General features: G+C 39.7%; 2 protein-coding genes across 9 annotated transcripts; both read left to right on the top strand.

Annotated features, from left to right (window-relative positions):
- The first annotated feature begins 6520 nt into the window (after positions 1-6520).
- Positions 6521-8764, top strand: LOC122032673 (AAA-ATPase At5g57480-like). Its single transcript, XM_042591993.1, has 2 exons — positions 6521-6659; positions 6782-8764. Exon 2 carries the CDS (start codon positions 7038-7040, stop codon positions 8547-8549), a length of 1512 nt encoding a protein of 503 aa, XP_042447927.1. The 5' UTR covers positions 6521-6659; positions 6782-7037; the 3' UTR covers positions 8550-8764.
- Positions 8765-10665: 1901 nt separating this feature from the next.
- Positions 10666-13256, top strand: LOC122032623 (uncharacterized protein At5g64816). Of its 8 annotated transcripts, none has more exons than XM_042591961.1 (4): positions 10666-10824; positions 10922-11020; positions 12381-12506; positions 12629-13256. In XM_042591961.1, the coding sequence occupies exon 4, from the start codon at positions 12676-12678 to the stop codon at positions 13051-13053; it is 378 nt and encodes a 125-aa protein (XP_042447895.1). In that variant the 5' UTR covers positions 10666-10824; positions 10922-11020; positions 12381-12506; positions 12629-12675; the 3' UTR covers positions 13054-13256. The 8 variants fall into 8 exon arrangements, with proteins under 8 accessions (XP_042447895.1, XP_042447889.1, XP_042447870.1 ...); XM_042591955.1 differs by having other exon boundaries at positions 12587-13256; XM_042591936.1 differs by lacking the exon at positions 12381-12506.
- The last annotated feature ends 414 nt before the right edge of the window (positions 13257-13670 follow it).

Here is a 13670-nt window from a genome sequence, read left to right as displayed (position 1 = left end):
TGGGCAGCAGAGGCAGAGAGGTAGCGGCGGCGATTTATCCCTTCCCACAACACCTTCACAGCCGGCAGTCCACCACCATTTTCAGCTTCCAATCCCCTCCAAGCGTCTGGATTAGCACTTCCCAGCTTTTCGAATTCTACATCATAGAGTTAGCATAAAAAACACATTAATATGAAAATAGAATAAATTGACAATCTTTTGACCGTCTGGTCTTGATTTTAGATTTCGCTAAAATCTTAGGTCGGACTGATGCTTATTGTTCCCTCAACGGGAAACACATCTTCACCTACTTCTCTCAGAAGAGTTTACCTTTTTGTTAAATATCTGGTCTTCTAGATCTGTTTAGACTTTTACTCATCATCCGATGTTGACCTCCAGGACTTACTGTAAGTACCCCGTGTTTATTTTAATGTGATCAACCAAGTCAAGTTAGGCTTTGCGTTATTTGATGTCTTGCGTCTGAGTGTGCAGCAACTTTAGGAATGCATGAAGTTGAGCGGAAGATACGATGAATGAGAAGGATGACATGAGAATCGAGTTGATGGACTCGGTGTATTCGAGGGATGAGAAGTTGTTGAAGAGTACACTCGTGGAGCGAGAAAAATGTGTACGACACTTCTGAGGATGAGAAGTTAGAGTGGAAGCTTATTCAAGGAGAAAGTCGGAGTTAGGTTCGGGTGAACTCAACTCTGGAAGGTCGGAGCATCACCCAGGCAAAGAAGATCAGCTAAGGAGTTGATACCTCAGGGAAGGCGCCTTCAATGGTTTGGAAGACGCCTTCTATGAACAGTGTTGAAAGCGCCTTCCAACCTATTGAAGGCGTCTTCATATGACCATTGGCCGAAGATAAAGTTTTATCTTCAGTGATAAAACTTGTCTCATTGAAGGTGCCTTGAACCCAATTGAAGGCGTCTTCAACCTTCGGATAAAGTTTTCTAGGAGCTATAAAAAGATCCTTGGAGTTAGAAAATAAACAACAACTTTTATATTAACTTTCCTAATCATTTCTGAGCTGTCAACATGTGTAAAATACTTCTCCGCCTTCAATGAAGGAGTTCTTTAGTGAGCTTTTCAACGTCTTCTATTAACAACCATCTAGGTTGTAACCAAATAAAATTCTGACTTTTTACCTACTCTTTTAATTTGTTATTTCTTTTATGTTAATTATTTTTGCTTAATTAAATTGTGCATTCTTGCTAAGCAAAAACAAGATATTTTTTTTTCTAACTCTGATTGCAGGTTATTCACTCCCTCTAGCCAGCTGCATCGAGACCAACAAGTGATATCAGAGCCCAACCACTTCAGAAGTACTAACCACTGAGCGAAGCAAACAAGACGATGGCCCGACTGAGTATCTACCCGTTGAAAGTTGAGGGGGAATTTGCAACTTGGAAAAAGAATATGGAGGTATTCTTCAAAACATATTTCAATTTACTTTTAATAATGAAATATGGATTTGTAGCACATAAGGATCAACAAGGAGTCGACAAAGAAGAATATCAGTGGACGAAGAATGAGCAAGCTGACTTTGTGACAAATGGTGAGACAAAATTCCATCTGCTAAGCGTCTTACCACCACAAAAAGTTAACCGGATAAGAGCCTACAAGTCAACCAAAGAGTTCTGGGAGAAATTCCTAGAACTGCATGAAGGGACATCGGAGGTGAAACTTATGAGACGGGACCTGCTCCAGAATCAAATCAGCAACATCCGGATTGAAGAAGTCTAAACAGTCGTAAATCTACACTCGAGGATCAAAGAACTCATCATCGGACTTACAAATTTTAGAGAAAAGGTAACGAATTGAGATTCATTAAGGTACGCTTTAAATTCATTCCCGAGAACACCCGAGTGGACATCGATAGTCAACTCGTTCTATATCTCTAAGGGCATATTTGGTTCAGGGTTATCGTGGATAACCTTGGTTATCTGTCTATGGTTATTCACGATAACCATGTTTGGTTCAAGATTTTTTTGGATTCCTAAGTTTTCCTCGATTCCGAAACGTCAGCACATGTCATCAATTGGGGGCATCTAACCCGGAATAGAAATACCTTCGGTTACCTTGGTTTTTCTCGATTCCTGAGGTTATGAAATTTTTGTTCCGAAATTATCCTCGAAGTGATATGACCAGAGCACGAAGGTGGTGGTCGGCTGCAGCAACAGGCGTCGAGCGGCGGTCAGTGGGCAGTGGTCGGTGTCATCGGAGGTGGCAGCAGATGGTTGGATGGCGGCAACAGGCAGCTGGCGACGATCAGTGGGCAGTGGTCGGCGTCGTCGGAGGTGGCAGCAGATCGATGGCGGCAACAGGCTGCTGGCGGCGGTCAATAGATCGGTAGATGGAGGTTGACGAGAGAAGGTCGGCGGGAGGTCAGCGGTGGGCGGGATGTCAGCGGTGGGCGGCAGGCAACGGGAGACAGGCGGGTGGTGGGCAATGAAGGTGGCTTGCGGCGGTGGGCAACGCAAGGGAGAAGAACCGACTTTACTCTTCTCTGCTACGTTTTTTTTACTTTAGTATCTTAATTTAAATGTTACTATTTTAATTAAAACTTTATTAAATTAAAACAAATTATATGTAAAACTTCATTATTAATTTTAATAAATTATTTAAAAATATTATCTAATTTTATTTATTTATATTATTAAATATTAATATTATTAATTTAATTTATTTTAAAAAATAATCAAATATTAAATTGATTTAGTTATAAAATACCTTAGATAGAACAAAGGATAATACCGTAAATACTAAATTAGGTTATACATTAGAACCTCCAAACAAACAAGTTTGTGTTACATTATTTAGAATTGAACCAAACAACATTAGATTATATTTTATTCCCTATAACCTTAGTTATGTGATTACCAAGTAATTACATAACCAAGCTTATATATGATAACTTGAACCAAATGCACCCTAAGGACCTTGAGGTTAGTACCTTAGAAAATTTATTTTTTACTTTTGAACTTCAAGAATCAATATGTGCAAGCCTAAAGAATAAAGAAGAAAAGAAGAATAAAGAAGAAAAGCTAGCCTAAAACGTAGCACTAAATGCTAACCTGAAAGGCAAACCAGATTCAGACACGTCGCTTGACAAAGACGAGGCTGCATTTATGGTAAAAAAATTTGGAAAGTTATTTAAAACTAACAAATTTAACAAGTTACAGGCTAAGAAATATTCATGAAGCAAACGAAAGGTGAGATGTTATAACTGTCAAGAAGAATGGTATATAAAGGACTACTGTCTAAAACTGAAGAATAAGGAAAAGAACAAAAGACCGACCCAGACGATCCACAAAAATCTAAAGGTGACCTGGGACGAAACGTCATCATTAGAATTGGAAATCGAAGCCTACGCTGAACTTGCAATGATGACAAGTCACCAAAAAGACGTCAGAGCGAGTTCATCCGAAATGAGTATCGAAAGCATTGACGAAGGGGGATTCATTTCAAAAGGAAGTGGCAATACAGGGGAGCATTAGATAACAAGATTGACAAGGTAAGTTAGGTACGATATCTACATCCTGATAAATTATATAAGTTTATAAAAATGCTTTTAGAAAATTCTTGTAAATTAGAAATTAAAACTAAAACTTTTAAAAGGAAAATATCGAATTAAAAATAATTTTAACAACATCTTGTCGATTAAAAGATTTCGACAAGGTAAAAATTGACAATGAAAAATTAAGGGATCAAATAGAAAAACTTGAAAAGAATCAATTTCAAAATTCTAGGAACTATCAAGTGCTAAATTGGTATTATAGATTTCATAAGGGTCAAATAAGAAAAGTAACAAGAAAATATATACCAAGAAAACTTTTGATTAATCCAAAAAAAACTTATATTGGGTTCTAAAATTATTAGAAAATAATTTATTGCTGCTTATATTAATTTCTTTTATTCGTGAAAATTTTATCACTATTTTGGATAAATCTGTTTAACCGTTACAAAATTTTTTAGAATTTTTCAACAAATAAAAATAATTTTAAAATTATTTCTTCTAAAATTAGTTTTTAAATCATAAAAATTCAGTTTTTTAAAAAATAATTCCTAGATTTTTTTAAAATATTAGTCATTATTTGTGTAACCTTTGAAATTTTTGTCTCTATTTTTAATGTGATCAAAGTAAAAGAATATTAGATTAAGTTTAAGAGGAGATACATTTTTTACATATTAATTATTTTAATATTGCCTATTTATTAATTGCATGTCATATTTATTAATTGTAATTATTTTACTTATTATTCTTTTTAACCTTAACTGAACTTGAATTGATCACATTAAAAAAAGGAGAGATTGTGAGTACCCTGTATTGATTTTGATGTAATCAACCAAGTCAAGTTAAGTGTACGTTATTTGATATCTTGCGTGAGTGCATAAGGACTTAGGAACGCAAAAATTTGAGTGGAAGATGTGGCGGAGAAGAATGATAGCACAAGAATTGAGTCGACAGACTTGGTGCATTAAAGGGATGAGAAGCTGCAGAAGAGTACGCTAGTGGAGCGAGAAGGACGTGCGTGGCGCTTCCGAGAGATGAGAAGCTGGAGCAGAAGCCTACTCAAGGAGAAGTCCGTAGTTGGGTTTGGATGAGCTCAAATCTGGAAGGTCGGAGCATCACTCACGCAAAGAAGATCAATTGAGGAGCTAATGGGCCTCAGGGAAGACGCCTTCAACGGCTTGAAAGACATTTCCATGACTAGTGTCGAAGACGACTTTCAGTCTATTGAAGACACCTTCAGATGACCATTAGCGAAGATAAAGTTTTATCTCTAGCAATAAAACTTGTCTCATTAAGGGCGCCTTGAACCCAATTGAAGGCACCTTCAATTTTCGAATAGAGTTTTTCAAGAGCTATGAAAAGTCGCCTGGAGGTAGAAAATAAATAATAACTTCTGTATTAACTTTTTTCGTCATTTTTGAACTGTTAACATATGTAAAAGGCTTCTCCACTTTCAATGAAGGAGTTCTTTAGTGAGTTTTTCAATGTCTTGAATTAACAATCACCTAAGTTGTAACCAAATAAAACTTTAGCCTTTTACCAATTCTTTTAAGTTGTTATTTATTTTATGTTAATTATTTTTGCTTAATTAAATTGTGCATCCCTGCTAAGCAAAAGCAAGAGATTTTTTTTTTTCTAACTCTGATTGGAAGGTATTCACCCCTCTCTAATCGGCTGCATTGAGACTAACACTTACCACTAGACGTCCGGTTCTCGATCCGTCTAGACTTTTGCCTGGTGCCCGCAATCCCCAAGGCTTCTTGTCTAGTGTCCTCGACCCTAGGACTTTTATCTGATATTCTTGATCTACCAAGACTTCTATCAGTTCACTCGACCAGGACTTCTTGCACACTTAGTTAATCAAGACTTCTTTACCTAGTCTCAACTCGGACTTTCCTACATACTTAATTAATCTTGTTAGATCATAATAACCCTTAACTAGTTAACTTTGAATTGTTGTCAATATCAAAATATAAATTTGATTAGTTAGTGCTCCAGCATCAACACGATGCCTGAAAAGAAACATTGTACATATGTTGGCAATTTTCGTGAGCTCTAGAAGCATGCCAAAGTGAAGCACCCCTATTCATGCCCTTCGAAAACTGATCCCCAACAAAAATTGGATTGGGGAAATGTCCAGCAGTTATCAGAGATCGTAAATGTCTTTAGTAGCATACACGCGGTCATATTAGGTGACTATGTCATTGAATATGGAGATTCAGAAACAGGTGATGAGTATGTAGGCCTTAGAAGGACTTCTAGAGGCCATTGGTCGGAGTTCATATCCTCTATCTCCATATTTTTGTATCCCCATATCCCTTTGTCGATCGCACGGTCATAATATTCTCATGATTTATATTGCATCCTTGAAATATGATTTAATCCATCCGATCATCAAAGAAATATGGGGGCATAAGAATATGGGGACAAAGGATATGATCTCCATCGGTCGAGCTCTCTTTTGTCTTGTAGATTGATTCTGAAATTTAGGTGCTTCAGAATTTGACGGAGATCCCGTGGTGATGGCCGTAGCAGGAATGAATCAATTTCTGATGTTTCGTACATAGATGAAGCTTTCTCATTCTCCGATATATGAGACTGCAGATTCACTGAACCAGATGATGGACTTGTGCAAACAGGTGTTGGTGCCGCCCATCTCTCTAGTGATTCCTAGCTACTACAGGTGGGATCCCTCTGAGTTTTGACTAATTTACTAAATATAATCCTGTAAACTAATGCTAAGTAGTATAGCAATTGCTAGATTCATTGCTTTTAGATTCATCTTTCTGAAATCTTTTATTATTTTGATATGCACAAAGACGATCCAAACCAGTTGAGATTCTGTGCAGAAGCTAGTGGATGCTCTTTGGATGCATTTTTCAAGGATCGATCGATGTTGGTCATTTTAGGATGATTTAGATTCACTCTGAATGGTATATATAGGTTATACTTTGTCTTAGTAAGTAAAGTAACTGTTGAATAAGCATTGTTGGGTTTGGTTATAGTAGTGGACTTGGGACTTGATGACTAACCTGTAAAGTGAGCTGATGAAGACCTCCCAACAACAGGCCACTGAACCAGACTCATCCATTTTCTCAAATTTGCAGTGTGCTGGCAAAGACAGATACATGCCTTCCATTGTCCACCATGTCTCCTTTAGGTATCTGCCTTTCCTCTACCAATGCATTGCAAGCAATGAAATCCTGAAATGTTAGTCTACAGCCTAAAGCCAACTTTTTGTCAAGTTTATTAGATTCATAATCACATGCATGCTCTTTGCAGGTGTGGCCTACTCAATCTCCAACTCATCCTTTGTCTTCTTCCCAGATATTTGAGAAGTTATCAGCGTTCCAATCCTTAGAACAGAGGCCAGCAGTGCCTTCGGCTGATATAAGCCTGCCTTCTTCGTCCATCTCTCCCAAGATCTGACTCTGTTTATTGACTTAGAGTCATTCTCTGCAAATTTATTGATGGAGAATCCGAAGGTCGGATTTTTTTTTGTTCCTTGATCAAAAAGGAAGCTTTTTTAGAGGTAAAAATGGAGTTTTGGACCTCCCTGGCGTCGTTCATGGGGGTGTTCGCCTTCTGCCAGAGCATGCTCCATGCGGTGCTGCCGCCGGAGATACGCTTCGCGGCGGCGACTGTCTTGCACCGGCTCTTCCTTTGCTTTTCCACCTATTGTTACTATGATATCACTGAGACCGACGGCGTGAGCACCAACGAGCTCTACCACTCGGTGCAGCTCTACCTGAGCCGGTCCGCGTCCGTCGCCGCCACGCGCCTCAGCCTCTCCCGCGGCCTCAACTCCTCCGCCTTCACCTTCGGGTTGAGTAGCCACGACCGGCTGGTGGACACCTTCCGCGGCGCCACCGCCACGTGGGAGCACGTCGTGACGCAGCGGCAGGCGCAGACGTTCTCGTGGCGGCCGCTGCCGGAGGAGAAGCGCAGCTTCACGCTCCGCATCAAGAAGAAGGACAAGCCCCTGTTCGTGCCGGCATACCTCGACCACATCATGGACACCGCCACCGAGCTCCGACGCCGGAGCCAGGAACGCCTCCTTTACACGAACTCCCGCGGCAGCAGTGGGGGCATTGAGTCCCGCGGATTTCCGTGGGAGTCTGTTCCCTTCAAGCACCCCAGCACCTTCGAAACCCTCGCCATGGATCCGGAGCGGAAAGAGCTGATCATGGCCGACCTCAGGGATTTCACCGAGGGCAAGGCCTTCTACGAGAAGACCGGCCGCGCGTGGAAACGCGGCTACCTGCTCTACGGCCCGCCGGGCACGGGCAAGTCGAGCATGATCGCCGCCATGGCCAATTTCCTCGGATACGACGTCTACGACCTGGAGCTCACCGAGGTCAGCACCAATTCGGAGCTCCGCAAGCTCCTGATGAAGACCACTTCAAAATCCATCATCGTCATCGAGGACATCGATTGCTCGATAAACCTCACCAATCGAGGCCCCAAAAAGCCGCCGATCGATTCGCCGTCGCCGTCGCCGGAGGACTCCAATGCTGCCTCCCCCAAGACGATAACTTTATCCGGCCTCCTCAATTTCACCGACGGATTGTGGTCCTGCTGCGGAAGCGAACGCATTTTCGTGTTCACCACCAACCACGTCGAGAAACTCGACTCAGCGTTGCTCCGATCGGGCAGAATGGACATGCACATACTGATGGGCTACTGCTCGTTCCCGGCGCTCAAGATCCTGATGAAGAACTACCTAGGGATAGACGACGGCGACCTCGACGAAAAATCCGACCTTGTGACCGGATTGGAGGCGGCCATCGACGAGGCCGAGATAACTCCGGCGGACGTCAGCGAGATCCTGATTAAGAACCGGCGGCGGGATAAGCGCGCGGCGTCGGCTGAACTGCTGGAGACTCTCAAGGCCCGGTGGGAGAAGAGGAGGAAGGAAGGAGGGAAGAAGAGTTCCGGCGACGGAATGGAAGTGGAGGAGGAGGAGGAGGAGAAGAGGGCATTGGACAGCCCCAAGGAGAGCGGTCAAGCGATGGAGGGTAGAAATGGCAAAGACGAAGGAGCATTGTGATTAGAAACCACGCCCGCCATGTGTTCGCTGAAATGCCTCTGCCAATGTGATTGTTGAATAAATAGTGGGTGTCTAGCTTTTGCCATATTACCCATTCCATTTTGAACTCCATTGAATCGTTTGGGTTGTTGATAGATTTTGCATGTTTTGAAGAAGAATATAAGGTTGATATGTACTTTTCGATTGCATCAAAAACTTTGTAGATGTCTTTGTTATGTCTCGCCTAAAACACAAAGTCGCGATAATTTCAACGATGAACTCAAACTGTGCCAAAGTAGTCATAATGATCTCGAGAGGTGTATACATCCGTGAAGTTTAGGGTTTAGATTTTACAAGCATAATTAGTAGTGACATTGCAATTCACACATCAATTAGTAGATCAAAAGCTTAGACAAATAAATGATTCCTCATCAATATCCTTCAACTTTTAGTACCATGCTATTTAGGGTAGTGAGAATTCATAATTTGATTCTTACTTTTTCGTGCCAAGATCCTTCCAAGTCTAAAAGTCTTCCTAAATGTAAATTCCATTTACTAAAGTTACAAGAGATTCTATCAAAGAGGCCAAAGAAGTTCAAATGCTTCAATATCATGTCCTTTTCATAGATGGAGATACTAAACAAAAGACAATTGTCATAGCAAACTTTATAGGATGCAATTGTTTGGATGCTCAAAAGATGGCCCCAACTCAAAGTGATAAGGATGTTAGAAGTTGTTGTCAAGATTTTAGGTGTGAGATTTGTCTCTACCCAAATGAAAACTCAATTCCAAATGTGTTGTTTGGATGGTGAAAGTGCATTTCCCCACAACCTTCAACACATTTTATTAATATTCTCTTCGCATATAATGACTCATGAATGAGTCACACAAGAATAATAAGAAAATTTTATTTAAAATAAAAGTTAGGTGACATATTTAAGAATGGAATCAAAGTGGTAAGCACTTTACCTAAGAAAAAAAACAGAGAATAAAAGGGAGTGAACAAAAGGCTTCTCTTGCAAAGTGTCTCTTGGCCTACTACAAATTGGTGTATGCACTAGGAGCCCAGGTGTTTGGCCCCTATATATATATATATATATATATACCCTTTCTTTTCACAAAATAATTGTATGGATTTGTATGAATGAATCTATGTATTTTTACTCTACCAATTCAAAACTACCCTATTCTTAATTTATACTATTAAATTCAAGGTCTGAGTGTATAGATACATTAAGGAAATTTATAAAAGCATATTAGTTTTGATTTTAAATGATTCATAGTCAAACTTACTAATGAACCTAGCATTTAGAAATTCAAAAATTTTGATATTTGCAATTCAGAGGATACCTAGGAACTTATAGTGAATATCATTATAAATAGATTGTGATAAATTTCTTAACCCTTTGTAAATTTAAAAATGTATTATTCTAAATTTATGTTGTCGAATTCAGAATTAGGGAGTCCAAAATTAATTGATAGAATAATTTCAAACTAAAATTAATATATTTATGAAAACCTTCTAAATGCGTCCATATTTTCTCATATGAATTCAATAACATAAATTAAAAATAATAAACTTTTAAAAACTTATAAAGGTTTGTGTAAAAGAGGTGCGTGACTCACATGATTATTTCATTTAAAGGAAGAAGTGTATAACGAGAATGTATTATATGTTTTTGAAATTATAAAAGTTAGGTACGAAAGGATAACTGAAAATTTCTTAGTTCACTAAAATGTACCTACTTTTTATTTTTTATTTGATCTTTCCATTTTATTGTGACAAACACATGAATACATTCGCCCCTAGTGCCCCTGTCAATCCGTCCCAAGGTCAACATGTCCCAAGGCCAACACGGATGAAGTAAATCACGGATGACTATTACCCTTTAGAATAGTGACTAGCATATAAGAAAGGTATTTATCTCGGCTTTGTCGAGATTCGAATCCCAGATCTTATTGTGACATGATCTTTCCACTTTATGAATCATAATTTGGAATTTTATTTTAAATAATTTTAAAAGCAATTAAAAATAAAGTCCCCAAGCCCAATTCATTCCGGACCGGGCTCGAACTAGACCGCGAGCATCGCGGCTCGAATTGAGCCGGTTCTTGGCGGGCCGAAACCCCGTGAATCCCTATTTCTGCGCATTCTAACTGTGCTGGTGGATCGCCTTCGCCTTCTGCTCCCGATCTCTCCGCCCGTCTCGCGGCCCGCCTGCTGCCGTTCGCCGGACTCGGTCTGCTCCAGCCGTCCCCCTTCCTATTGTGGCGTGGTCACCTTGCTCCACCGCAGGTCAGTCCTCACCCTCTCCCTCGCGACCTCTGTCGCTGCGATGTCGCATGACGATCGCCCCCTTTTGATTTCGCTCACCATTCTCACTCGCTCGCAGGCCAGTCGCAGCATCCAGTTTCCCTAGTTCAGCATCCTCAAAGTTGGCCCTCTTCTCCTCGACGACAGTTCTTCTAGAACTCTGAGGCAGGAGAATTAGGTGATAGACTATTTTGTTTTGTATTTAATTTCCGTTTCAGGAGTGTTCATATTAATTATTCATTTAGTTAACATTTTTATGATTTTTTGGAAGGAAAATGTTCTGGTTTGGATGCTTGAAGATCCGGATACAAAATCCAAAATCCTTATGATGATTAATTTTACCATGGAAAATTAAACAGTTTAGTCTGAGTGATTATGAGGTTTATCATCTTGGGCAGCCAATTTAACTGATTTTCTTTTGTTACACTTTTTAGGGTTTTTTTGGTTCTGTTTAGTCAAGTGCATATTTGTTCAGAGCATCGACAACTAGTCGAGCTGACATTTGATGGGTTCGGGTACCCGACAAATACTCATTTACGTAAATGGGCGGGATAAGGTAGTCTGTTGTCAAAATTAGTCTGGTTCTTAGCAGTTTTCTGGTTGGGTTCGTGTATCATGGTAATGGATGCCTGTTCTATTGCCATCCCTATGAGAAACCTCCACTTAGAAATCTACAATGTTACTTTCATCTGACGTCTAATCCACACAGACCTTGTATTGGACCTCATTTCTTTCTATTGCTTGCTACACTACTATTTGGCTTAGAAATCTAATTCTATCCGAATGTTTCTTTGTTTCATTATTTTTGTTCCTGCTTAAAGTTCACTTCTTCGATCATTCTGTAGTACATCCATTGATGAATGTTTCAGAAAGCCCCCATGGGTTGACGCGGTTGGCACTTGCATGGGTTTTTGCTCCAATAAGTCTTGGGTCAATTTCCAGCGGGTACAAAATGTCTTGTTAGGTGTACCTTCCCCATGCAAAGGGTCGTTGTGCTAGGGCAAAACTATCTCTCGTGATTTATCTGCCTATATCTTGTCGTGGGGCCGACGATACTGGGCCGTTCGGGATGAGCGATTTCACCTTTTTTCTCCAATTGATGAATGTTTCAGAGGTTTATCATATTCCTAATAGCATTCTTTAGCTTAATAAGTTTTGTCCAGACTCACTTCCTCAACTCCTAAGTACTATAATGCTGTGTTAATTCGTCCTCGTAGCTATGTGCTGGATTATTTTACAGCAACTAGTGGCATGATCTTGAATCACCAGCACCAAAGTTTGTCTAAACCTAAATGATTTAATTTATTTGAACATTACTGGTGAAATTATCTTGCATAGAGCGCTACAGAGGGATAGGTTTCATGGAGCCAACTCCAAATAGTTTAGAAGACACGATTTAATGTTGAATGTGAATAAAACAGCCAATGTTCTAGATGATAAAATTGTGATTTGAAGCAATGAAAATGAATTCAATGCGGCAAATATGATTCCCAGTCTTAAAAGTTCATCTGAATGCATTTCTGTTTTGTATTGTTCAGGGTATCGTTCCATCAAAATCAATGAATTTCTGCTAAATGAGATTTGGTGTAACAATGGTTGATGGCTATGAGATTTTCTATACTGACCCTTATAATTCTGTTCCTTTCTATCTGTTCTTCAGATCGGTTAGTGTCTGTATAATTTTGAGGCATCCTTGCTCAATTATTATTTGTCTTGCTTTTTAAACTTATTGAGAAATGCACAGGACAATAAAACTTTCTACCACATTTTTGCATCCTGTAAGCAGAGGGAAGAAGAGCAGTCGTATCAGCAGCTTAAACAATTCCAAGTAAAATGGTGGATGCATGGTGGTCATTACTAGGGGCTGCAATTCCAGCAATCATAGCAGGTCAAGCCATCAGAGCCAGAAGACGATATGCTGAAGAACAAAGGCTCAAGAATGCTCGCGGGCGTGAAAAGAACTCCGACGAAATCTTTGTGTGCGAGAGAGTTTGTACTTCTAAGAGAATGTTGAAGAAGGTGGGTGCATTTTCAAAGGATCCGATCCTCGACACCTGTGTCACCGTTTGTGGTGTTTCAGAACTTGATGCCTGCGCTGATGCCTGCGCACGGACTGTTTGTGTTAACCAACACCAGGTGCCCAATTGGAATGACATCTGCATGAAAAGGTGCCAAAGTGAATGCCTCAGGCTATCTGCATCTTCAACTTAAATTGTGCATCTCGACCGGAATAAAAGCGGTTATCGGATTTTATCTGCATTAGTAGTTTGCAGCATTTTTTTTGGTTTGAAATATTGCCCGCAAAAACTGTGAGATACTTGCCCCTTCGTTTGGTATGTATTTTGAAACAAACGAGTTTGTCAAGAGCATGAACTTTGAGTAATGTCAATATACTAGTTTTTTGCTCGAGTCTATCCCGTTGAGTGTTTTTTCCCTACGAAAAATTTTGAGTTTATTTCTTTTCCCATCAGATGTTTGCCACATGAAATAAATGATGGATAATAGAAGCAAAATTCTGCATGGCACAGTTAGTCAGTTAGTATCTGGGTGATTATTCTAATATCTTATGGTCCAAATCTATACGGAAAGCAAAAGCAAGGAAAATTAGGAAAAAAAACAATGTTAACGTAGAAAGAAATACCCCAGCAGCAGTGCGTCCAGATCAAAAAATAATCCGAAAGAAGACGAATAATTTACCTTTTTTTACTAAATAAATTAGAGAATTTTTCACCTAAGAAATCCTTCCATAATTTTTTATTTTCGTCCTCCCAAATAAACAGTTAGTAAGTCTCATGCTCTTTTAAAGAAGGTTCTTCTGTCCTGCTGAT

This window comes from Zingiber officinale, chromosome 1A (genome assembly GCF_018446385.1).
Source record: "Zingiber officinale cultivar Zhangliang chromosome 1A, Zo_v1.1, whole genome shotgun sequence".
NCBI classification, from domain to species: Eukaryota; Viridiplantae; Streptophyta; class Magnoliopsida; order Zingiberales; family Zingiberaceae; genus Zingiber; species Zingiber officinale.
Note: the sequence above shows the minus strand (reverse complement) of the source record. Positions and strands in the feature narration are given on the sequence as shown.